The sequence below is a fragment of the Ixodes scapularis genome, unplaced genomic scaffold (assembly GCF_016920785.2).
Source record: "Ixodes scapularis isolate PalLabHiFi unplaced genomic scaffold, ASM1692078v2 PGA_scaffold2__306_contigs__length_199485367, whole genome shotgun sequence".
NCBI classification, from domain to species: Eukaryota; Metazoa; Arthropoda; class Arachnida; order Ixodida; family Ixodidae; genus Ixodes; species Ixodes scapularis.
The window spans coordinates 7,895,017-7,921,232 of NW_024609857.1; the positions used below are offsets into that span (position 1 = coordinate 7,895,017).

Sequence of the window (26,216 nt, forward strand, 5' to 3'; positions counted from 1 at the left end):
CACACCTAATTGAGGGGATTCATAAATCTTCTAGCTATATGAAAGATAATATTCAATTCTGAATTAATAAAAAAAATATTAATGAACACAGGTTGTTAGAACACTGCTGGCTAACATATACCCTCGCATAATAGCCTCAGTCATATTTTGAGGATTTTACTGCATTGTAAATATCAACAATCAGAACGTTTCCTTTTATTTTTTTATTTTAGAGCGCAGCTAGGCGCCCGTTTCCGGCTTGAGCGGCGTCGCCGTCATCGTCGCCGTAACCGCGCGGTACATTATGGGCAAATTTACCGCTAAATTTAGCGGAAAATTTTCCTGCTAAATTTAGCGGGAAAATTTTCCCGCTAAATTTAGGAAAACAATTGACTTGCTAAATTTAGTGAAAAAAATTCCCCGCTAAATTTAGCGCAAAAATTTCACCGCTATATTTAGCGGAAAATTTTTGCCCACTAAATTTAGCGAAAAAATTTCTCCGCCAAATTTAGCGGAAAATATTCCCCGCCATATTGAGCCCAAAATATTCCTCGCCAAATTTAGCGGAAAAAATTCCTCAGCTAAGTTTAGCGGAAAACTCCTCCCCTAAATTTATCAAAAAAAATTCCCCACCAAATTTAGCAAAAATATTTCCCGCTAAAATTAGTGGAAAAAATTTCCCCACCAAATTTACCAGAAAATTTTCCCCCCCAAATTTAGCAGAAAAAATTCCCCGCTAAATTTAGCGAAAAAATTTCCCCGTTAAATTCAGCGGGAAAAAATTTTCTCGCTAAATTTAGCGGAAAATAGGGAGTTTTCGTAGATCGTTTTCGCCGTCCCGCAAGGCCCTCCGCAACCCGCTACGATAGCGGGAACTCCACAGTCAAGGCTATCGGCGCGCAGGCGCAGTAGCAACTTCTTCGCTGCGTAACGCTTAGCGGAGGGGGCAACGCGGTCTACGAAAACTCCCTAATATTCCTCGCTAAATTTAGCGGAAGTATCTCTCCGCTAAATTTAGCGGAAAAGTTTCCCCGCTAAATTTAGCGGGAAAAACTCTCTGCCAAATTTAGCTAACTTTTCCCCTAAATGGGAGGCGAGCACGAGAGGAGGGGCATAGCCTCCTCTCCGTACTTTCCCCTCCTCCTCCTCAAGAGCTGCGCTCTAATTCGGCGTTACAGGGAAATGTAAACGTCTTTCTTTTTTTTAATACATCAGGCGCGCGCGTGCACCATACCATATTAAAGGTGTTTTTCGCCTCAGTGCGCGGCTGCGCTGCGGCGAAGCAAATCGCAAGATCGCGGTGCCATCTCTGCGGGTAATGCTTCTCCGCAGTGCACTGGTGCTTCAGGTGAAGCGCACCCAAAAGGTTTAACCCGCCGCTATAATTTAGAGCGCAGCTCTTAGCGCCCGTCTCCGGCTTGAGCGGCGTCGCCGTGTGCGTAACCGCACGTTGCATTATGGTACGCTTCCCATAATGCCGTTGCACGTGACGTCACGAGGGCAAAATTGTTTTGTCAAATTTAGCAAAAACATTCCCCGCTAAACTTGCTAAACAAATCCGGTGAAAAAAAATGTTACGTGTGACGTGACGAGGGTAATATTTTACCGCTAAATAGTGGGAAAATTCTCCCGCTAAATTTAGCGGGAAAATTTTAACCTTGTGACGTTACACGTGACGCCACTTAACCCGGAAAACTTTTTTTGCTAAATTTAACACAAAAAATTCCTCACTATAGACCGTTCCATTAGGGCCATAGCAGAGAGGGAATTTGAAAAAAATGCCCTCCCCCTCTCACCTGTATGTCGTCTACTGCACCGAGTGGACTGTACCTAGCATCTGGCTGGCGTACAAACTGTTTAAAATCGCGTCATTTTGGAAATTTCAAGCGCAGATGCGCAGATTTTGGTATACCAGTTATCATGTAGTACTATGCTAAATAAAAGGACTAATAGGGTCCAATTGCGCTGTTACTGCGTGCAAATAAAAAAGGGAAAACTGTGTCAGATTGGGCGGTCTCTCCGGTGAAAACTAAATCTGGGTATACCTTTTTTACTATACAAAGTTCGTACTGGTGTAGGCCTTTAGCGACCATGAGTGGAAGTCTTAAATAATAAAAAAACGTGCCCTCCTGCCGCAATACACGCAGTAGTTCAGGCTAGTACTGCCGGCTGACTCAACTGCTACTTAAGTAACGGGAAAAAAAATACGCTAGTTGATCATTTACCGAAATAGAACAACAGAGAGCTATAGGCTGATTTTTGGAGTAGCCATAACTATTCTAAGGACGCGAACCACTTCACAACGGCAGCCACGAGCGAGAGTTCGATGTGTTCCGTAGAGCCCGCCGGTACAGCCCAAAGATGGAGAATGGCAACCTCCTGGTTTGTCGTCTGCTAGTGGAGTCGGGCGCGTGCCCTCTCTCGTTTTACCACGCAGAACCTGCGGAATTTCCCGGATGTATGGAGAGGGCGCTGCTGTCGAACAAAATGGTGCCACCCAGGCAGCGCTAAATGGAATGGTCTATATTTAGTGATAAAATATTACCCTCGTGACGTCACACGTGACCCTCCCCTCCTCCTCAAGAGCTGCGCTCTAATTCGGCATTACAGAGAATTGTAATCGCCCCATTTTTTTAAGTATGAATATGGCAGTACATTTTGAAGTGAATAACAATTAGCATATAATTTTAAACCACTATTCGACAATTCGAATATTCGTGCAGCCCAACTCTTCGCACATATAGCACTTAGGCATCTGAGAAAAATTGTACTTTCTTCATTTTCAGTTGCATTACCAAGAATGCCACGTGCCAGACACTTTCAATTTCCTTTTCGAGAACAGCTCGCTTTTAGCGCAGACATGGCACAAATTGTACACAAATACAGCCTCTGGAGCAGCGTGTAGCAGGTTATTCGTTCTGGCCCAGCTTGGTGCAAATGGCACAGCGGTTACACTACTAAGTATGTCAACATGCTCGTCAAAATATTTATACTGTTCTAAAGTGCTAATATTTTGAAGGAAAAATGTTGAATATTGAAGAATCTATTCGAATACGCTGTGCCATTTGATTCGCATTTAGACTTTCCCTAATAAGTTAGCAAAACATAAAGAATGTAGCAATGCATTTTGGTGAAAACATACAGCAATATAAACTTGGTAAGAGTGCAGTGGTCATTGGGTAGACTACCCCCGGATTGTTTGTGGGTTTTAAGGTGCTACAACTATGAGAGTCATTACGAGTTACATATCAATAGATAATTTTGAAATCAGAAAATGCAGTTAGAAATGCCACAACCCCATTTGTACAACTAGTATATGTTTGCTCTAGTAACATGTTGTGGTTTAGCTCGTACTTAGCCGTCAGGCCTTCGTGGCTGCAGCCAAAGTGGTGTCGAAAGCAATAAGGAGTGGCAAAAAAAAAAAAAGCCAAAGGGGAGGGGGAGTGCAGATGTATTGCACGGCTGAAATCCCCTTTGTGCATTTGTCCATGGTGAGAGACCACTCCTTAAAAACTTTGAGGGGCATGATAATGCACACTGGATACAGAAGCAACCAAAACTGCACAAAAGTTCATGGAGAAGCCACAAAGTTAAATTGCCCACCTACAGCCATTGGGAAAGGAATGAAATCCTCTTTCCTCCTCTCCATACGCCTCTTGACCGTTGGTATAAAGGGCTTAACCACAGGTCAATGAGAATGGCAGGGCGGTCTTTTATTTGCCTCGCTCCTGGCGCAAGCTTCCTACCTTCGATGACACTTTGGGCATTTTGCGAGCTTCGAAGCTGCCTACGTTTTTGTTACCAACGAAGGCTATTAAAGGGCAGCTGACCCAAACATTTCACGGTCCATAATAAGTGGCGCACAACCTTTCCACGAGCCAGCAGCTGCCGGTGTGCACAAATGCACGCAACGAAATGGACGTCATTGTCCTTCATTTACGCTTAAGATGAGAGTGAAATGAGTGGGCTCCAGGGAAAAGGAGAATAAAAACAGGCATTTCATCTCCACAGTGGGGTCTGGTGTAAAAGGAAGGCAACTAATTGGTCTAATAAGCACATAGCTTTCACTTCTGGAGATGAAAAGACTGTCGTCATTCTCCTTTTGCCCGGAGCCCATACATTTCGCTGTCATCTTAAGTGTGAATGAAGGACTATGGCGTCAATTCGTTTGCACGTACTCGCACACATCGGCGGCTGCTGGCTCGTGTAAAGATTGTGCACCACCTATTATGGATGCTGAAATGTTTGGTTTAATATCCCAATAAGGCAATGTCGTAATGCATGCAATGCAACAGTATGACCATGCCAACATAACCTAAACCAGAATTAAAAGCTCTCCAGAAATGTTTGCGAATTAGAATAATTTTTAATGGCAAAATACAAGAGATAATTGACTGTATCCAAAAATCCAACAGCCATACTTAGCTTGAGACTTGGTTATGCAACTGCTTCAACGATGAACACAGAACCTTTTCCTTGCTCCAAAAAGACGACTCGAATATACAAAACAAATATTATATGCACATGTTGAGGCCTTCTTTTACACCCCACTGCTTTCAGTCTCATGCTTTGGATGCCAGGCTGAGATACAAAGCTGTGTCCACTGCAGAAGGTCTATGTTTTGTGGCGACCTATTTTTAAATTATTTTGGAAGCTAAAGACATTGAAAAAGTTTTGAGTATGAAACCCTCACTACTTAAGCCCGAACCAAATAGGGCGTATTTGCGACGTATTTGCGGGCGTTTTGGCGGGCGTAATCCCGACGTACAGCGGGCGTCGTGACGAGCGCTTCCTCGGTCGGCGTAAATACGCGCGTATTCGGCGATCCGACCGAGACAGATCTCGGCGCATCGGCGTATTTCGGCGCGGCGTATCCGGAAGCGTACGGCGCGGTGCCGGCCAATCAGCTTCCGAGTAGAGAGCCGGAAGTTGCTCGAGAATCGGCTTGCCTAGCTATGCGGCCGGCTGCCTGGCTTGACTCGGCCGCCGAAATGGGAGCTCGCTTGTCGCGTTCGCCGATTTATCGGCGAACTGTACGAAATCGCTATATCTCTTTGGAACGAGCGATGAACGACTGAGACAGAAGAAAATACCATCGATGTTGCGGGCGATGTGAAAAGAATTACAAAAGGAAGGGTTTTGGGTTTTGAGCAGAGGTAGCGGCCGTCCTCCTGCCGGAAGTTTTTGGCAACTTGATTGTTGCAACGAACATTTATGAAACAGGTGTTAGCAAATCAGGCTTTGGTTGCTTATTAACATTGTCATTTCTGTCCCCTTGCGGAACGTAATAATATAGCAGCCGATCTGCATTTTGCCTCCTTTCATGAAAGGCGCAAGTCGGGCTACACTGAACCGAACGCCGAGGAGACGTTGACGAAAAGCGTCGTGTGTGGTTTGGCGACCCTTCCCCTCTTCCCTTCTGTGAGAAAAGCGCCCGCCAAATCCCGTGATTACGCCCGCTGATACGCGCGTAAATTCGTCGAGAATACGCCCTATGTGGGTCGGCCTTTAAATATAAAAGGTCTAGGACCAGCTTACTTCCAATAGCAGTATTTCATTTCCTAAAAACAGGGCAAAAATTGGCAGCTTGGCAAATTTGCAACACAATAAAGACCCACAAATACGGCATTGTGCCAAGTATCTTAACAGCTTTATACCCATCATTTTGCGCTTCACAGCTTTGTGCCACATCCCGAAGTTGTAAGTTAGTGTCTCCATTTAATTAGGGAATATATCCAAATTCACAGCAGCTGGCAACCAAAACATAAAATTGTGAAGGCAGAAGATATGGTCAAACTTAAGCCACCGATAATATACAATACCAGGATTACTAAGTATTACATATTAAAGACTCCTTGTAACTACGACCTTCGTTTCAGGAGAACATCAAAGAATATTTACAAACTGCCAGTAGTGAACAGAAGAGTGTGTCTCCCACATAGCAATATCTTCAATAAAAAAAAATAAAAAACTGCTCGAGCACCTTAAAACTTTATCTAGGCTCTGGCTAAAGAAAGCTATCCGGACATAATTTGCTTCACTGCAACTCCTACATTGCTTCTTTTTTAATAAATTTTCGGCAGGCTCATATTTTCTCACATGAAAGCATACAAAGGCACTTTGTTCGAAATAGTCCCATGACCGCAGACCTTTTCACCCCAACATTTTAAAGGCGACGCTCATATTACCGAATCGGATTCCCGTAAATACTGGCTTCCCGACCCTAAGGACACGACTCTGTTTTCGAGACGGAGAACCAATCCGGTTACTGAGACGAGAGTAGACATTTCAGGATCGATCCTGTCCTTGGCTACACTGACTATTCACTTAGTACCAGTTAAGAAACAGACACTGCTGAAGCTCACAACCTCAGCTGTGGCTGAAGCAGCACACGAGTCCCCAGTGGTCGCTGGGGAAACAGCCTTCGGGCCGGAGCCTCTCTTTCCCGGTCAGAAGAAAAGATGCCGGGACCAGGCCGGGAGGCTGGGAGGGCCTGACGTACACGCGGTCAAAGCGGCACTTTGGCTTCGCCTGTTCGCCTCCAAAGTCCAGGTTGTCATTGACGCTCATGTCCCAGGTGTGGCGAGTTGCAGGGCTGCTCCCACAGGCCTCCCACACGTCAAACATGCCGTCTGGAACGCCGCCGACAGAGGCAACCTGAAAGGCAGAGCGGACGACCTTTTTATGAGTGAACCACGCACTAAAAGGGGATTCCACCGGTAATTGCTTTGACCCTGGAAAAGTCAGTAATAATAATGAGAGAAATTAATATGAGGTTTTAAGGCCTTCAAACGCTGATGTCTTTCTGCACTGCAAAAAGCTTTAAAGGAATAAAAATACCATCACCGGCTAAGGCAAACCTTGATTTTCGTGTTTGATAGGGTGAAATTACCCGAACACTTAGGATTTCCGTTTATTTCCTATTCATTTTGTGCATCACTTTTTCTTTATTGGCACGAGAAAACTTTTGAAAATGTTAAAAACAATCACTTCCGATAGCTTTCACAAATGCTGCAAAGCCTTCGCTCTATTGAAAAGCAGTTCCAGGGCGACCTCACAGTTGACGCCAGCGTGTCCTCTCGTTGTAAGAGATCGCAACTCGGTCGTAAACAAACGCCAAGTGTCTGAACCAGCCTTTAGCGGATTATTGAGATAAGAGACCTATCCATCGCAACCTGAAGCAGAGTTTGGTCCAAAGAACAGGAGCTTGCAAACTAACAACATACTGTCATTCAATGTGCAAACCTTGAAGATTGCATTCAACCTGCGTTCATGACTCACCAAATCTGCATCCTATCTGCCATCCGAAAAAAATTTTTGGGTAATGTTTAGCCACATTTTCAAGAATTACAGATACCCACAGATAATCTATGGGACCGTGGAGATTCACCTACAATATTAGAGTGTGTTAAACGCGGCAGCCCCTGATGGGGATATGAAAACATTATTTGCAGTCTAGTTGGGATTGTAATAACAAACTAGAGCCACCAAATAATCTGGGTATGCGTCAACCCCTGGTCGGTATTTTAGGATCGTTGGCAAGCATCTGTTACCCCAGCCATTCTCCTATTGAAGTAACAGTTCATGGAAGTGAGGTGACTGTGGCACGGTTTAACTTGGCCAAATGAAAAGCACAGATCAACCTCCGAAGAATGAACATGCTAAAAGGTGCATAAGCAAACAAAATGAGAATATTTTGCCATAAAAAAGGTATGTATGGTACAAACACCTTGTGGCAACCCTTAGATAACGGGGAAAAACAAAAAAATGCAACGAAAGTCTTAGTTCAGAAACCTTCAAAAGCTGCACCCTTACCTCGGAGTCTCGGAGGTTGAGATCCCCGCCAAAAATGACGGTCCTGTCCGAGGGTTCCTTTATGCACCTCCGGAAGCATTTCCTCAGCTGAATGCTTCTTACCTGGGATGAGTATGCCATGCTCTCCAAATGAGTGTTCATTAACACCAGTGGAAAACCATTAAATGTCGCCTGAAAAAAAAAAAAGAGAAACACAAAGCTTTTGGTAAAAGATCAATGAAATGCCGAAAGCGGACTGCAAAAATTGACAGAGACAGGATACCACGTTAAACAGACTTTCAAATCTGGGGATTATGAAGCACATTAGACCTATCCCTTTTTGCGGACTGTTTCTCCCGCTCTGAAAACTATACCCCATGCCGCACAGGCACCATTTAGTATAAATTGTGTTAGAACAGATTTTTAGGAAAAGCATACTTCTTATGGCAGGAATGCCAAGCTATATGCACGACAATATCGAAAAGATGGCGTGATTTATAGCTCCTCCTTTACAGAGCCGACGCCAGTCGCCGAAAGGATAAGAATGGCAAACAGGTTATTCAGTTGTCCTGTTTCCAGTGTGAGGTAGTTTCCTTCCTTCGATAAAGGTGCCTTGTAAGCCCCAAACACACGTGCACTGTCAAAACACAACGAAAGGCAAAGAGTGCGTGCTGGAAACCGGTCATCCAAAGGGGACGCCCTCTCCTGTCAGTAGACGAATTTAGACGGCAGTGATTCTGGTAAAACTTTATGCAAAAGAATTTTCAGTAGCAGAATTTTATGATACTGAATACGCGTTTCCTTTCGGGCCAGCAAATTGGTCCCTGTCACCAACTTGCGAGCAATTGTTGGCTTATTTTATCAGTGTGTGAAGTTGTACACATGCTCGTCACGTGGCATGGCAATGTGACATCGGTCACAATGTCATGCACTAAATGTCACTGTTGTCGACGAGATGAGGCAATGAACCTGAGCTTCGCTACACTGCCAGATTGGTCCTCACGAGGAAAGGATGCATCTACTTTCGCAGCCATTCCTAATGTTCCCTCTGCCTATCGAGAAATCCTCACAAAGAAATACTAGAAAAACAAATAGGTGGTCGATGTGTTGAGCTGAAGGCAACCTATCCTAAAAAGGTATAAAACACTTTCAATGCTGCAAAGGGTCAACAAACCAAAAAAAACAGAAAAGGGAAATGGTCAGGATGGTTATCAGTGAAGCTACCATGCTGTAGTGAAGCCAGCAGCATGTATTCATGCTAAGAGAGCAACTAATGCACAGACACAATGGGACATAAGAATGCAAGAGCTAGAAAAAGTGCACAAGTGAGTGGGTGTTGGAGTTAGTGACAATGTGAGCAAGTGGTATGATGGAAACAAGGTGTTTGCTCATTCATCAATGTGCTCCTGTCATGCCATTCTTGCTTTTATAGAAGTCTATGTAAGTTTAGAAATTCAAAAGGCAACATTTATCATAGCTTATGAGTAAATAATAGAAGCACATTCATCACCAAGCTTGACCTCAGTTTAAGAACACAAATGCACATCAGTTTTTCTGAGTCTGAACCAGAAAGAATGGCACGACTTAAATATTATCCACATAAAACATAAGTGTGGGCCCCGCTGGAGGTCAGCACGGGTACAAGCCAGCCCACGAGCCAGGCACGGGCCTTGCCTTCAAGTCTACAAGGTGGGCCAAAGCAAACCAAGCCGGCCATTAATTTTTTTTTTTTTTCTTTTTTTAGCAGCAATGTTTTTGGACGTTTGTCGGGGGGATTACGGGAGGGACCACAGTGGAGGAGGTCCAAGTGCTGAAAGCATGTTTATGTTTGTACGGCTCAGTGTCTATGCACGGAATGCTCTCCCAGGCACCAGCACCGCGGCGTTAATTTTCGTTGTCTGCAGCGCCGTCATCGTACAGTCGCTTCTCCCCATCAACACGCACACATAGGCGCCAACACAATGCCCATCTCGCAGGCGTATACCATCTGTATGTACGAGTGCGTACATCTATCCACAATTCGGGTGAAAAAGTTCCCCTCAGCGGTGCTTTTCCTAAGCAATTTCTTACAAACCACAGCAAAAAACAGCAACTTTTTTTTTCTTTTGCGGCTCTACTCAGCGGGAGTGGGCCATTTAGAATGTTGTCAGTCGTTTAGCCAAACCCGTTGCGACATTTCCCTTTCTTTTTAACTTTGGCATGATTTTGTTTTTGCTTGCCATTTTGATTTTTCAGTCTTTCCAATATGTTTGCTCGCTCACCAAAAAAAAAAAAGATGGGACGATATTTTTTTTTTTTCTGACGAGCTGCATAGGCTTGCAGATTGGTCCAACTAATAATAGGAGCAAAAAAAAAAAGGAGATGCTTATTTTAGTGAATATAGGGTACCGTAGTCAACATGTGTAACTGTGGCAAGCGAGCTGCCATGCCGCGCAATTTGTGAGCTATTCGTACTGGGCAAAAATAAAGCGGGCTTCAGCAAGCCCGTGGAAATTAGCCTCCGGCCGGAAAGGGCCGGCTCTCTAAAATAGATAGAGGGCCACAGGTGGGCCCAGGGCCAAGAGACAGTGGGCCAGGCTGGGCTGGACTCTTTAATATCGGCCCGTGCAGACCTCTAGTCCCCGCATCCTAAAACCACAAGAGAAAAATCACCCCAACTCAAACTGCCTTTGGAAGTGCCATAGAAGCGGGACTTGGAAAACAACAAGAGATAGTCCATTCACCTCAACACAAACAATATGCCTGTCCATTTGCGTTGATGTAAAAGGAACAACGGAATGGCTGATGTATTTCACGGAGTTCTTGTTGATGAGTGTCACAGCAAAGTAGCCCTTGTCGTCGCCCGGAATGTATCTGTATCTGGAGAGATGCTTTTTCACTACTCCCACGATAGAAGGGACGACTTCTTGGAGGAACACTACATCGGGTTCCAGTCTGAAAATTAAAACAGAGCCAGTGTTCTAAGTTGGCTCTAAGCTGGACACTTGGCGAGAAAGTTGACGAGATTGCCAACTGGCACAATTGACCAGCGCCACGCTTGACCTTGGCGCTGGCCAATCGCAGTAGTCGGTGATCATGTCAACTTTCTTGTCGTTTGTCCAGCTTACAGTCTCTGAAGAAAAGACCACAGTAAATGATCAACTAAAGCCATGGTCACTCTACTAATACATCATACGAAAGATACTCTGCAGATACTGCCCGAGGCATGTTTCTTCGTTGTATTGTCATGTCTTGTCAATATGGATGCCTCCGTTCCCCAGAAGAATTGTCCATAGCACGAGTCACGTATAATAACGAAACGGGGCCGAAACACACATGTTAACAAGTGTAGCAACAGCAAGAGATACATGATTTATCTAGCTAAAAAAGGAGAAGACGTTGGTTTGTACCGACACTTTCGAGCCTACTTTTGCGACCAAAAAGCACAACACGTCCGCTAGTTTAAGTGCGCTTTCTTCCCGTCCTTTCTGCTCAAGGCAAGCGAGAACTGTTTCCAAGCCACGGCGAGCTGCACGTTGAGTTACGATTGGTCTCTCGGCTTCTTTATTATCTACTGTTGTCGGCGCAGAGTATTCTTCCAAGTTTCTTTTTTTCTCTCTTTTCTGCTCAACTGAATTTTTTTTTTTTTTCAGTTAAAAAGGAAGTTTTGTTTGTTTATGTTTGACATTTGCCATGTTCTCCGACCGCTTCCGCTTCTCACTTGACATTGTCTACTCTGCTTTCCAAGTGACCAAAGAAGCATCTGGCCTTGCATTTTATGCCAATGACAGGCTTATAATCTAAGGGGGCTTTTGCTGCGATCCTCTTTGAGGACAAGAATTCCCCCCTCCCATCATTGCCTTATCTAGAAATTAACTTTGTGGGTTCCGAGCTTCTCTCCCATTCCCCAAACAGTGAGGTGGGCTACAGTGAGGGGGCCTAGCTGCTTTAGGTTTCATTGTTCTTTGTTCGCTGTTGTAGGCCATACACCATCTGATGCAACAAGAGACTGCAAGCGGTAATGACCCATTTTACGCAAAAAGAGAAAAATTCAGCTTCTGGTGCGCGCCGCTTATCACAAGGCCGGCAACAAACATCCGGGTGCATGCTGCGACCTATTGGGTTCACTAATATCGAGGGGCGTCTTGGACCTTTTAGTGTTTAAACTTGGGTACTGGCATCCATAATAACCAGACAAAATTCCCGTATTTACGCAATTCGCCCTCGAAATAGCTGTCCGTAGTCAGGACTGCGGGTTTCCGCATTATTGGTGCGGAATTCCATGGCGAAAGATTGGTCGCCGATAATTTCGGCCATAATGCGAGGTGTCCATATTAACGAGACACGACTATACGACGGCGCTGTCATATTGGTCATACAAAAAACAATCTGCTGACATGTTCCAAGCATACGTATGTATTGAACAAAGAGGCTTCGAATATGCACGAAGCAAGTTCACAAATAATTCTTAGTCATCGTGCCTGCAGTAAACACTGTGTCTTTTCTATGATGTGTATGATTGGTGTGACTGCGGCATTAAAGATTAGTCTGGTGGACAAAACAGATGGATTACCCGTTGAGGGCGTTACAAATGGAGAGTGTGCGGGCTTGGATTTCTTTGTCGTTTAGACCATCGATGTTCCAGGACACAAGCTTCAAGGCAGTGACGCTGCCCGGATGAGCGCACCCCGCTTCCTTTGACGCGTCGCCGGCCACGTGACATTCGGCTAGTGACTTCAAGAGCGGTCTCTGCTGCATTCTGAAACAAAGGTTGGTTTCAAAACGCCAGCATAAAAGGGTCGATCGGTGGTGGATGGCTAGAAGGATGTTAGCGGAACGCGTACCTTGAATCGTACACCACCTTGAGCTTATTTGCGTCATTTTCTGTCAGTGGACGTGGTGCGGTCTGAAATTCAAACGCAGGTTTATGTGCAAACACCGAACGAATACAACTGCAAAGAATCACTCTTCTACGAGCGGTGCTGCCATAAGATCACCTGCTCTTTCTAGGGTAGGAATCACCCCAGTGTTGTCAGACATAACACCTTTGTGAATCGATAGAAAGAAAACGCACAAAGCTCAACATCAGCAAATTCGACTGTGAAAATGATACCCCACCTTCCTGTTTTCGGCTCCCCAGTTCATTTAATACACTCTCATAACGTTTTCATAAATCTGGCTAAACAAATTTGCGCAAACGAAAAAGTCCTCTGAACAAGATGATCAAAACAAGCCTTATGAACCGTGAACCGAAAGTTAGCCCAATTTTTCGTTGTCATTCGATTCGCTTTTCAAAGGTAGTGGTTTATCGTTTGGGAAACTACGATACGTGCTCCAACGTTATTTCTTGCGCACGCAGAAACCTTTATTGGCGCATGAAGAGGCATCGTCGCAACGTAACAAAGGCGCCATATTCAAAAAATGCGAACAAATTACTGTAACATTTCGCACGTTTTTGGAGAAGAATCAAGCTTTGGAAGTTAATCAGTCGAGTTACACAGTGACCACCCAGTCTAGTTACCCTGTGAAGTTCAACAATGCAGTCGTCGCTCGACTCGTCTGAAGAGCTCTCGCTGTCATCGCTGTCGAGCACCTCATACACTCTCGACGGCGGGGGCTCCCTCCTGTACGCCAAGACCTCGATGAGGTCAGGTGCGTTTTCTGAGCTCATGGTTTACCTATGATGAGAGATTACAACTTTGTGCCGCGTGAACGAGCTGGGAAAGTAGTAGTAACGGTCAGCTTGTGCGTGCACGAATACAAACTTGTACGGGCACGAGCAGTACAAGAAAGAAATCTGCTCGGCGTTGGATTGGATATAGTCAATGCACAATCCACGCTCAATTGGCTCCGTATTTCACTAATTTTGTATTTTCTAAACTCCTTAAATTCTAGCCAAAACTAAACAGCATTAAAAAATTAAAAAAATGAGATCGAGTAAATATTAAATAAAAAACCTTCTGTCTGTGTTGTGTTTTTTTCTTTTATTGGTTTGGTGTCCGGTATCTGGCGCCCTCCGGTGCCGTTTGTGCGCTTTGTGTTATTTGTCAAAGCGTTGCTGGTATGGCGTCCCTAAGGAGTGCGGCAGTCTGTTTTCTAGCGATTCTTTTCACTGTAATTAACTTATTTAGTACAGTCAGTTTGGAGGAAGCATGCCATTCGTTTGGGGGAGGTCAGGTCTACCCACAAGAATTTACGAAAGCTTCAGGGCACAACATTCACTGGAGCAAGGCTCAGAGTAAGCTATCGTGACGTGGACCGCCGGCGTCAACGTTTGAATTCGATGTCGTGGTGAAAAGTGTTTCTTTGCAAATGATACTGTGAAATTCCGTAGATTTTGGCGCTTCAGACCCGCGCGATTTGGCGAGGCTTTGTCGTAAATTGAGGGACCTTGCCAAAATTGGTTTTCATAACGTTTTGCCACATGTTCCAAGTTTATATCGCGCTGGGATGTGATTTCGCGCCGAGTTATCTTTTAAGAAACGTCGTGTCTAGAGTTAGCGAAGCGTTCGAGTACCGTCCGACGGTACTGCACGCGCGCATTGAAGCACCGTTCAAATTTAGAAGGTGCTAAACTCTGGTTACACTGTATTATGACGTGTGCTCCTTCAGCCGCTCGCCACCGATACGCGTTATCGTAAAGCGCGAGCGTGGCAAACGCCACAGGTGTGAGCAGCATGCTTTCCTGCCCATGCTTGCGCCTGGACCGTGCGTGCGTGCGGTCTTTGTGCATGCCGACGCGGCGGGTGCGACAGCCTATACAATAGCCAGAGCAACTTCAACAAACAAAAGCAGAAAACAATTTCTTCCACGTGTACGGAGAACAAAAATTATTAGCCAAACGTGTTAACATTGCGCCATCAGAGTGAGCTCTAAGTATTTTAGGAAATGATATCGGGAGTATAGGTTGTTTGCACATGACGTCAATCCTCCATTTTGTCGTTAGTGTGTCTTTTCAAACAAATAATTATTTATTTCAAAATACTGCGACCTCGGTGAGGTCATATCGCAGGAGTGGAAAGAAAACATACATATACATTCAAAAAGTCCAACGATTAAAGATGTACACACCGTACAAAACAAAATTTAGAAAACCGTGAAAAATGCAGTATAGTACAAAAACAATCACACACACTTCAATAGCAGACTCCAGGCACCATACCAGAACACCTACTGTATTTCTAATACAAACCTATCAAAATCGAGATAACGAACTGATCCATTTATGTTATTCCAGTTTTCTATCGTTCGAGGAAAAAACAAATATTTAAAACAGTGGAGGTGGGCTTTGTACGGTGCAAGATTTAAAGGATGGAAGCTTTGAGTGCGTGATTCAGTAACAAAACCAACATATTTTTCCCGATTAAGTGCACAGTTATTCACTATCTTGTGTAGGAGCTTAAGCCATTCTACAGCGCGTCTAGAATCAAGAGGCGTAAGTCCTATGTCAGTCATGGTAGATATAGTCCTATTTTGAAGGATTACATCACAACCAGTTGAGATGATGTCAGCGTGGTAAGACATAAGTAGGGCTCCATGTTTTCGAAGTTTATTTTTCGTGAAATTCGGAGGGTGTTTTTCGGAGTTTATTTTTTAGCGAAAATTCGGTGTTTATCTGAGTTTATTTTTCGTGAATCCCCAATTCTCTGAAATTTTGAGATTAATTTCACAGTGTTTCCTATTAAAAAATAATGAAAAATAACCGGATGCAAACGTATGCCAGATAAAAAAATAAAACGTGCTTGTATCAATAAAGATTTCTTCAGTTGAATTTGGCGTTATCATTGGCAATTCTAATTTGTCCCACGACAAAAGTCGCACACAAGTGTGGCTTCGATAAACGTTGATACCTTAAAATCAACAAACTGCCGGAGGTAGCCGCAAGGAAACTGGTAGTCATCCCATCAATCTATCCCACGGCTGTGCGAGGTGCAGTGGTTAAGGATGTAATAGAGAAGTTTCAAGTGCCTCTTTTCTCTATTTTATGCAATCTCTATGGTTCATAGCTTTTATGTTACCTCCAGAAACATACCCTCTCCTTTCTCTAAATCCCAAATCCCATGGCCCAAACTGAAAACCAAAAGAGTTACTTTTGTCGTGACACGAATGGTACGATGACCTGTTTCCCTGAACCAACCTTGACGAGACAAGCCGCAAGGCCCCTTTTGACAACGGTCCGAGGCTTGAAAGATAATTATGGTGTCATTTTCCCACGACCATTGATCCTGCGCTGCTCAAATTTTATAAAAAAAAAAAAAAAAAAAAAAAAAAATATTTTTTTTTGCTGGGGGGGGGGGGGGGGGGGGGGGGCGGTTATGGGCACATAACAATTCAGAGTTTGTCGGATAAATCCGAATTGAGAACAATTTTACCGGCGGGTGTTTTTCGGAGTTTTTCGGATTTGTCTGAAAACACGGAGCCCTAGACATAAGCTTCTGTGCTCTACACACATAAGGGGTCATGTACATTTTTGGAATGCTCGATTTTGGCACACGCCACTATACTAGAAAAAAGCTAACTTGGCACTAAACAAAATTATAGAGGAAGTAGGCATACTAATATCGGCTGCATTATGTTAGTAGTATGCTTTCTTTTGAATGCTTGGTTGGGTGGTTATCGTTGGACGGCACTTGAACAAGGGTTTGAAGTGCCGTCGGATGGTGACAAAACCCTGCATTGTCTTTCACTTGTTTTCAGTCTCTAAACCTGCTCCCGACTTCACGGGCACTGCCGTGGTGGATGGAGAGTTCAAAGAGTTCAAGCTATCTGATTTTAAAGGAAAATACCTGGTGTTTTTCTTCTATCCATTGGACTTGTGAGTGCATTCTATACTTGATTTAAATTAGTATTAACCAGATTCTACAAAGTAACTATGCTAGGTAAACGAGCCCATTAGATGCTCCGCCTTGAGCGCTGGCTTTCTATCTTTGGTAATGCTTTGTCACACGCACGACCCCGGTAAAAGGCAACGGCATCTACTGAGTTCTTAACCTGTCACCGACTATAGACGTTTGCAACTATGGCCTCCGGGCATCACCATGTTGCTGCTGGTCTCGGTAGATCGTCTGATAGTCAAGCATTGCTGAGGCGTATTCACGGCTTCAGCAATGCTTGACTATCATACAATCTACCCATACCAGCAGCAAGAGGGCAGCGCACAGAAGCCGTACTTGCAAACGTCTATAGGCTGTTGAAAGCTTAGCCATCTGCCCTGTTGATGAGTTCCCTCTTGTTCGGACAAATTTTCTATTGTCGGTGTCAGGTCAAGAACGAAGTGGGAGCTCCTCCCATCTCTTTCCACTTTGGTAGGGCGAACGCTGGAAAGGAGGCGACCTCTTCTCCACCATTCGCTCCGCTAAAGTGGAAAGAGGGGGGAGGAGCTTCCACTTCGTTCTTGACCTGTCCCCGACTATAGACAGGTCCTAACCAACACCCACCCTTGCCATTGACTGCCATATAGGAAACTGACAAGTTTTGAATGAGCACTGGAGGGTGATTAATTTCTTTGTCTCTTTCAGCACATTTGTTTGTCCAACTGAGATCATAGCCTTCAGCGACCGTGTGAAGGAGTTCAAGGCACTCAACGCTGAAGTGATTGCGTGCTCAGTCGATTCCCCATTTACGCACCTTGCATGGTATGTAGTAGCTCGTGGACATCACCATCTTGGGAAGACGAAGGCTTGCGAGCGATCAGCTCGGAGTAAAGCTGGTGGCTTGCCTCAGATTGGTGCGAACAGCATGGAGGTTGAATCGAGATTCCTTTCTGCTTCTAGGATTAACACCCCGAGGAAGCAAGGAGGTCTGGGTCCAATCAAGATCCCTCTGTTGTCTGACCTTACACACCAGATCTCAAAGGATTACGGTGTCTACCTCGAAGATTTGGGACATTCACTCAGGTAATTATAATTAACCCAGAACTTGCTTGAGGGTGGGAATCCCCGAGAAAAGTGTGAAGGAATTCCACGGAAACCGTTACGAAACGTGTAGCTCATTCTTTAGAGGGCAATCTGTACAAAAGAACACATAATTCAGTGATGGAAGTGCTGTGCCATAAACAAAAGTCTGTTCTATCTTGCGCCAAAATGCCAATTTTGCTAAGAATTGTGACAAACCTGCGCTAAAAAAGCTTAAGCCAAGCAAAAAAAATAAAAATATTTTATTATTGGCCGACTAATTTTGAGAGAAGTAGGGGGAAAGTAAAATTGTACAAATAACTATTTTGCAGCGTGTCAACTCACCTACTCACCGCATAGTAGTTTGTTTCGTCTTGCTTAGGTCAGAGCACTGTCTAAGGCTCTGACACATACAACCATGAACACACACACAAAAAGTGCAAGTCACGGGCCATTTGCTGTACTGAATTGATATAGTTGACAAAAGAACATTCACAGGAAGATGGACGGATGCCATGATGTCGCGCTTTGACGCTGTTTGGTTGGTTCCATTGGCTAGTAGCGTTGGCTGCACTTTGAATTAAGGTGAAACAAGGTTTAGAGACCGCTTGCCAACCGCGCTGGCCGCTTGATGCACTGGCGAGTTGATCCCCGACGTCGTCTAATTTCCAGACGGCGTCGTCGATGTCAGGAGCTAAACGTCGCAAGAAAACATTACAAAATAGTAGGATGGCGGCTACCCTCATAAGACAGAACCAGGGTCTTGTACTCCTGGTGAGACCATCAGTTATCATGTCTGCTGCATGCCTCCGCGCCACCTTTCACCAGTGCATGCGTGTCAAGCTTCACCGCTTTACACCAGAGTGCTAGGAGCAGCGACTGACATGGGTGAGCGCCTGGGTCAGTGCGGTAGGCTCGGAAGTTATGCTCAGAACTGTTTCAGGTCTACCTTCTTTAATGTCGATTTTAGGTTGATTTCTAAGTTTAAAAAGCTGCTACGAGAACAGAAAAACAAATAAAATGTGGGTCTGTCTTTGAGTAAATGAGGTATTCAAGGTAGTTCACGCACAAATGTCGATCGAAAGAGCAGCAAACTTTGACTTCACTCTGGTTCCAACGCCACTAAAGAGCACTGTCACTTTTAAATCACAAGTGTAGGTTTTGATAATATTTGTGTGTGGTTGTTTTTGCAGTTTGTAATATTAGTCTTGAGTTGGGAAGGTTCTTAAAACTAGTGTGTGTAAGGCGGGGGGGGGGGAGGGGGGGGGGGGGACGTTTCAGTTGATAGACATACCATAGCAGGTATGCTGGCTTTTGCAGTAATTTTACAGGAATTATATTTACAGGCTGAAAAAACTACCAGGTGTGAAATTGGGAGGAGAGAGATACTACTAGTTTCATTCAGGATTGATCTAGGGTAATACATCGTACAGAAAGTTTTTTGTTTTTTTTGGGTACCCATTGTAAACAAAACCTACTCTGATCCAAACTTTATTTCTAAAAATAAGGCTCTTTGTTCCTTTCGCACCCTATCTATTTTCATTAGAAAAAATAATAAGTAATATTGTCCAGTACCAAAGAGAAATCCTCAATCATTATCATAGATCAACTTATTTAGCGATACAATAACTTTTTCATTTTTGAGTGATGTGCTAAAAAATGTTGGCATCTGCTCCAAAAGCATCAGTGGCTGCTCTAAACCGGTATTTTGCCCACTACAGAACCTGCTACAAAAGGTCAAATGCTGCTTCATCACTGATGATTAAGAAGAAATAGTAATTAATTGAGAATAGAGAACTAAATCCTACGAGTCTCGACAGGATTTGAACCCACACAAACACTGAATGGGGACAAAGGCATCTAGCTTTGAGCCCACCTACTAATCATTCCAACCAGAGCGTGGTGCTCCGACGTATCATTGCAGCTGGTCAATTCGAGTAGAAACTAACGAATAGGTGACAATAGGCCAGCATCTTTATAAAAGTTATTGGCCATTACACGAGGGCCACCATCGCGCAAGCATATCGACGGCCGTTCGGCCCGCATTTGGATGGTCTCCTTAGTGTGAGCCTGGCGCATTTCAGGGGACTGTTCATCATCGACGACAAGGGCAAGCTGCGTCAGATCACCATGAACGACCTGCCCGTGGGCCGCTCAGTGGACGAGACCCTCCGCCTGGTCCAGGCATTCCAGTACACGGACAAGCACGGCGAAGTGTGTCCGGCCGGCTGGAAGCCAGGGGGCGACACGGTACGTCCATCCGCTTGTTTTTAATGTAGAATGTGTTTTATGGGTCATTTTTTATGAGAAAAGTATTGTGAACGAGCGTCATGAACGATCGACATGGACAAGCGTCATGAACAAGTGACATGCTGGGAGCATTGCACGACATTAGGGTTATATATAAAGCTTAATTATAAAGTTCACGCCCCAGCTGGGCTTCATCCTGGGTCGGTGCGGTGGCAAGCCACTTAGCTGCGTAGAACAGCTGCGTAGAAGGGATTGGGCTCCCGCAAAATGTTCCTGCAGGAGTGGTGCGAAGTCGCTGCAGGAGTGGTGCGAAGTCGTACTGTGTGTCTGCTCCCTCTTCGACGTCACATATCGCGCAAAAGTCATATAAGGTAGCACCCGTGCGACGCACTCATTTGCTCGGCATCACCCTGGCCAACATCTTGGTGCGCAGCGAAGAGAGTATAGCACAAACCACGCACACGGTGCAGTCTGCTCTAATGTCTCGACTGTCCACATTCTGCGCCTCCCGGTCTTTGTTGGCAGGATCGAGCGAGCGAGAATTTTTTTGAACTCTGTCTAGTCGCTTTTCCTGTGGAGGTGTAAGGGCCAGTTCACATGCTTGCATCTGCTTAGGATCGAGTTCTCGCAATCGCTTACGGCGAGAGAAACCGTTGTCGCCGTATATGAGGTGACCTTGGAACCAAATTTCGCTGGAGCAAAAGTTTTGCAAAATTAGCAAGGTCAGATGTACATGCTTCCTACGAGAAATGGTAATTTATAACGGAAGTTTTTCGAGCCAAACAAGAAAGAATATTGCGCAAAAAAAAAAAAGAAAATGTACGAAAACTGCGAGTCTTTCATGACTACCCGATAGGTGGCGCTGGTGCCTTCTTGTGTCTTAAGAGGTTTTAAGGCACACGGTCGTAAATGGTTGCAAATGTGTGAACCGGCCTCGAGTCTGCGCAGATCTGTTCTTTTTTATCCGATGCTTTATTGTTGTCCGCATAACTGACACGCTTGTTTATGCAGGGCTCTGGAGGCCCATTTGATTACGGTTAACTACCGAATTGCCGTTTTCCTGCATTCATGGACACAAAAATTTCTCCAATTCGTAAACTGATTTTTTGGCGTCCTTTTTCTGCCACATTAGGCGTGGCAAATGATCTCATTTATGCGGCATTGTCGCTCCGGACTGCCGTCGTGTGGGATTGGGGAAAAGAACCGAGCGGCCGTTTACAAAAGGGGTGTGCAGCGGCAAGGGAAGGTATATTCCCTTGCCGCTGCACACGTTATAAGACTTTGATAGTCGTAAAGATATTTGTCTGTTATAAAAAAGTATGCAGATACTCTTTCTACAGACTTTGATATGGATTGTGACTGGTGTCTGTTCTAACCAGTGAGACAGACAAAATGGGAATAGATACTGGAGATTTTTTTTTTCTTGAGCTGTACCAACGATTGTCATCACTCTGCACTTTGGGTCGCATGAGGCTTGCAATGTACCGAGTGCGATGACAGCTGTTCGCAAAACAAAACCGAACCAAAGCCGTGTAATGTCAGAAATGGTGATTGATGTTGAGCCTGCTATAATTGAACGGTGTACTTACAAACTCCCTCACATAGTCCTTTATATCCAAATGTATGTTATAACGGGATCTGTAGTAAGCGAAGTTTGCTCAGGGGCATAGATAGGAAGACCAATCAAACTTTACAAATTGACATGTTGCAACTGAACGTCTGTTGTAACCAGATCTGTTGTAACGAGGCTATACTGTATTACAAGTACTCCGACGGGTGAACTTTATCACGAGCAAAGCGCACAATTATATCAACTGCAGTATTTTCCTTAGTGTTGCCTGAAATTAATGCATTGTATAGGCTTTCATTGTGATACTAGCCTGAAAATGACTTCTTGCAAGGATGAGCATACCCAGCCCTGTGTGCACACTTTTTTCACTTTCTTTGAGTGTTGCGATTTGATTGATGGCAGACTTTGATCAGGGCACGTGTTGTGTAATTAAATCTTAAAAGTACTTTAATTAAGTAATTTAAAAAGTAACAGAGCTTCCTTTAGTCAATTAAAAAGGAAATTAGAGCAGGTACAGAACACACATTCATCACAGCTACTAACTAGAAAATAGTATTTGAAGACAGGGCCTCAGATCTCTTTCATACTGCTTTAAGTACAATCTTCTTTGAGTATTTCCCAACTCAGATAGGGATGCCATAATCCTACTGGTATGCATTTTTGCAACTGGCACCAACTAGCGTGCGGCTATTTATGCATGGCCAAATGAGGTGTGACGGAGGCCATGCATCTTTCAGTTAAAAGTTAGCTGCCAAACTCGTAATGGTGATTTATTGGGAAAAACACCGCAAAAGGGTATGTAGGACGAAGGATGAGGACCGGCAAGACCAGCGCTTGCTCTTGTCACCTCACTTCTCATCCTTCGTATCTTTTTGCACTGTTTTTCGCAATGAATTTGTCCCAATTAGTCCAACATTTCATTCTTTTTTCCTGCTAGTGGGCTGCAACGGCTCAGGGCAATTTTCTTTTTTCCCATGCATCTCTTTTTTCTATCTGTGGCAATTTTGTGTAATGATCTGTAAATAAAAAGGCAGAATTCTGATTAACTGCCTTTTTTTTACGGCACGGCAATGTATCGCGGCAAATTTCCTCACTCGTAGATGAAAAATTTTGCAGATCATCCCGAATCCAGAGGACAAGCTCAAGTACTTCAGCAAGGTGGACGAGCTCTAGTGTGTTGGTGCAAGTTTCTGAGCTGCTCTCCAGCGAACTCTGGATGTGTGGAGAAGAATCTGCAGTTCTGTTTATATTTCTGCTTCTTATGGGCTGTATTTGTGCTTTATGAATGTCTTTCTTGTTACTATCAAGGAAGCTGCCTAGTCTTTTCTTGCATTCAAGCAAGACTCAACTCGACAGCCGCGTACCTGCATTCCCTGTATGACAGTTTGGATGATATATTAAAAGTTTTTGAGCCAACTTCTCTTTTTTTATCTGTTAGAGTACCTCAATTCTTAACATACACAGTTAACATAGGCACAATGCGTTATGTGTCCTAGCCTCTTTGACATTTGGGATACTTTTACTGCTGATTCACACTGGAAGCGGATCCGCGTTCCCAAAGCGGTTGCGAACATGGTTGTATCAAGATCCAGTACAATTGCACGCGCACTCGAAGACATCAAGTGTGCGAGCAATTGTACTGGATCTTTATACAACCGCTTTGCGAACGCTGATCCGCTTCATGTGAATGGGCGGTTAGACACGCGTTTGTCTCCAACTTTTTAGTTTTAGTCACCTTGGACCACTTCGTGCGTATATTGGTCTCCAACGTTTTGGGGCTTTTAGTAGACTTGTTCAAAAGGCTCAGAACCATGGAATGCATTCTGTATTTAACTTTACACGTTTTTGTTACTGTTGAATTCTAAACAGCAAAACCTGCTTACAAATGCAGTTGGCACAATCGTAGTGCCCTGGCGCTCCGGCCCGCATGCCAGGAAGGAGCGTGCTCGGCCACAGCTCTCATGTTGGACGTTGCCGGAAGGGGGGGGTGGCAGCTGCGGCTGCTTTTCGTCGCCAAGGAGCACGATGGCGCCTGAGGCATCTATTTCGTCGGCGGCCGCAACCTTAGCAGTAGCGAAACGTGGCCGTCCACACGAGTACACCACAGACAAACTAATTGAGCGGAAGAACGACATTCATGCTTTCACATTCACAACTCGCAAGTGCTTAGGTGTCGAATTTTTTTTTTTCTGCAACACCAAGTCGTAGAGAAAAACAAGTGGACCTTCTGCTTATTGCTTACACTGAGCATTCATACTAAACAGCAAAAGTCAGAAAAGAGGCCTTTCAAGTAACCCTAAAGCTACAGAAAAAAAAAATGGCAGTGCCAAGTTTTTGGAAGTAACCTTCATATGTTCAATCTTCCATTTTTACCTAGGTGGTGTGGTTCTGTTCAGAACATGCTGCGTTGTCCCTGTATCCTCCACTGCAAACAGGTGTATAAGCAGGGTGGAGGCTATAATGACGGCTCTGTTCAATTTGCCCTTATCTATGCCCAATTTTTACATTAGCGGCTCGTCATCTGTGGAAGGAAATTCTTTTGATATACCACGGTGACAACCACATTAATTTTTTTGTGGAGGATAAAGTTCTTAGAAAAGATTCTTGTTTGCACCATTGTCGCCCAAAAATACAGTATGGCTTTCTTGATGCACTGCAGAGCTAGGCCCATCTGTAGACTTGTTCCATGCCAATTACCCACATGTTCAACATGGCCGGTGTCATTCCGAGCTCTCGTGCACGTGGCTGGTGTACGCTTTACCGCGACAAACATGTGCATACATGCCGTGTTGTCAGTTTCTAAATATAGGCCGTGAAAGTTATCAATAGTATATGCATTCACTATTGGATGTATGACGGGACACTATCATCATATTACATCAGGGTCTCAAACTTATTTAAGTATGGGGGCCAGATCGCCCACATCGGAAAGGTCCAGGGCCAACGTAAGAGGCCGAGGGGGGGGGGGGGGGGGGGGGGGGGGTAGTCTAAGGTTTTTAGAGAGGAGACTGCTTATGCTATGCTTTTTGTGACCTTGTAGTGACATCTTGAGATTTTATTTGTCTATATGACTACTTTGGGCCCTGACCTGATGCAATAACAATTAAAATGACACCGCGCCGCCAACATGTTGTCATTTTTAATAGAACAAGAGAGCAAGAAACATTGTCGTTCCCGTTGCTCAATTCACTCAGATTAACCAAGCTCAACGTGCATCTCGAAAACAAACAGTTAATTTGACAGTTCTTTGCTTTTCTGGCGATTTTTATGACAACACTCTGAACAAATACTTGTCTTTTAATGTCAATATTTTTCCAGCTCGGTATTCTCGCCGAGAATACCGAGCTGGTAGCTTTTATCTTAGGCAATTGCTCCTGCTGATCGAGAGTTTGCGGAATTGTTGTACATTACAAAGAACTGGGAAGCAAAAGATAGAGCGAAACAAAGGGTAAATAAACGCAGATAAGAATAAACTATGTGAATGCGTCAAAAGAGCAGAGCTACATTTCGAGCAAAAATGAATGGCGAGAAGAGACCACTATGGCGCACATTATTTCTAGCGCTCAAGACATGAACGGGGACTCGTAGCTGGTTGCTTGCAGGCCACGTCCCAGCAAGTCTCAGGCAGAGTGTTTGAAACCCCTGTATTGCACGGTCTCCAAAGAGGAAATGTTCGAAAATATGCTGCCAAAGGTTTTGTCTTTCGGCAGTTTCATTTGATCAAGTATGGTTCATTCCTCTGCATGCTTTCAATATGGTAGTGGTGGGAACTGCTTTTTAAGATGGTGGTGCTTAGCCTGGTATTGTTCCAAAGAAGTAGAACCAATAAGAAGAATATATGGGTAAGTAACAAGTTTTTTGTAGATGGTGGCAATCAAGCCAGCTTTGTCAATTCTAGTACTGTAGACCCTGGATTTATCTTCACTGGGCATGTAGAGAATAAAGTCTCTTCATGTTTTAAAAAGTAGCGCAAGGTGCGTTGGTGCAAGAGGCACGTGCAGCCCTTGGGAAGATCATGGCGGCACAGCAGAGCACTGAGCTAGGCGCCATGTTCTTCCCAGAAGTGGTGCACAGCATGTGTTTCGAGCATTTCCACAACTACAAATGGCACCACTTTTCCCAGGATAGAGGGGCTTTAGGAGAGAATAGAGTTCCTGTATAGGATCCCTATGGGAGCCAGAGTTGCACGTTCATCCCCATAGCGCCGTCTTTCCTGCATAGCATGTTGATCCTGCTCCTCGCGCGACTAAATTCGGCGAATAGCGGCAGCGCACTCAAAAGCAGGGGAACGTACTGTCGGGGCGCATGCAACGTCTACTTTCCTGCACAGCATTTGATCCGGATCCTCACGAGATCAGATTTCGGCGAATAGCGGCGCTGCGGCACGTGGAAAACAGACTCGCAACTTGGCTTTCCTCCGTCCCTCTATTTACATTTCCTCCTCCGCCTCCTTCCCCTCTCTTCGTTGAAATCTTCTCCCTTTCCTTCATACACCCGCCGCAGTAGCGGTAGACTGGCAACTATGGTCAGCGGGCAACATTGGTTGGCGAATTTGGGTACGCCAGACGGAGGAAAGCCCGCAACTTTGGCTCCCGTAGGGAGCCTGTACAGGAACTCTAAGGGAGAATGGCTTTTGCTGTCCTCTGGTGGCAAGCCGGAGTTTCAGCTTCTCCACAAAGACTGCCCGAGACCACAAAATGAAACTTTTGCAAGGTGTGGTCCTGATGACTTAGAATGGTGAATATTTTGTG

The 26,216-nt window shown here is 44.6% G+C and overlaps 2 protein-coding genes across 3 annotated transcripts; one reads left to right on the forward strand and one right to left on the reverse strand.

The window, feature by feature from the left end:
* Nucleotides 1-5,485: 5,485 nt before the first annotated feature.
* LOC8042164 (tyrosyl-DNA phosphodiesterase 2) lies at nt 5,486-13,553 on the reverse strand. 2 transcript variants are annotated; one of them, XM_042291684.1, is made up of 5 exons: nt 13,274-13,553; nt 12,597-12,658; nt 12,326-12,511; nt 10,497-10,707; nt 5,486-7,965 (listed from the first exon to the last, which is right to left on the reverse strand). In XM_042291684.1, the coding sequence occupies exons 1-5, from the start codon at nt 13,421-13,423 to the stop codon at nt 7,618-7,620; spliced, it is 957 nt and encodes a 318-aa protein (XP_042147618.1). In that variant the 5' UTR covers nt 13,424-13,553; the 3' UTR covers nt 5,486-7,617. The 2 variants fall into 2 exon arrangements, with proteins under 2 accessions (XP_042147618.1, XP_042147619.1); XM_042291685.1 differs by lacking the exon at nt 10,497-10,707 and having other exon boundaries at nt 6,675-7,965.
* Nucleotides 13,554-13,786: 233 nt separating this feature from the next.
* LOC8042163 (peroxiredoxin-4) lies at nt 13,787-22,881 on the forward strand. Its single transcript, XM_029987270.4, has 6 exons — nt 13,787-13,990; nt 16,450-16,567; nt 17,271-17,387; nt 17,526-17,648; nt 19,730-19,895; nt 22,582-22,881. The coding sequence occupies exons 1-6, from the start codon at nt 13,816-13,818 to the stop codon at nt 22,636-22,638; spliced, it is 756 nt and encodes a 251-aa protein (XP_029843130.3). The 5' UTR covers nt 13,787-13,815; the 3' UTR covers nt 22,639-22,881.
* The last annotated feature ends 3,335 nt before the right edge of the window (nt 22,882-26,216 follow it).

Excerpts from the sequence above, each read along its gene's own strand:
- LOC8042164 (XM_042291684.1), bottom strand. The coding sequence starts at position 13,423 with ATGAGCTCAGAAAACGCACCTGACCTCATCGAGGTCTTGGCGTACAGG. Across the intron at positions 10,708-12,325 it reads ATTTGTAACGCCCTCAACGG|ACTGGAACCCGATGTAGTGT; the intron begins GTAATCCATCTG and ends TTTAATTTTCAG. Across the intron at positions 7,966-10,496 it reads GGCATATTGTTTGTGTTGAG|GCGACATTTAATGGTTTTCC; the intron begins GTGAATGGACTA and ends TTTTTTTTTCAG.
- LOC8042163 (XM_029987270.4), top strand. The coding sequence starts at position 13,816 with ATGGCGTCCCTAAGGAGTGCGGCAGTCTGTTTTCTAGCGATTCTTTTC. Across the intron at positions 17,649-19,729 it reads GATTTGGGACATTCACTCAG|GGGACTGTTCATCATCGACG; the intron begins GTAATTATAATT and ends GGCGCATTTCAG. Across the intron at positions 19,896-22,581 it reads GGAAGCCAGGGGGCGACACG|ATCATCCCGAATCCAGAGGA; the intron begins GTACGTCCATCC and ends AAAATTTTGCAG.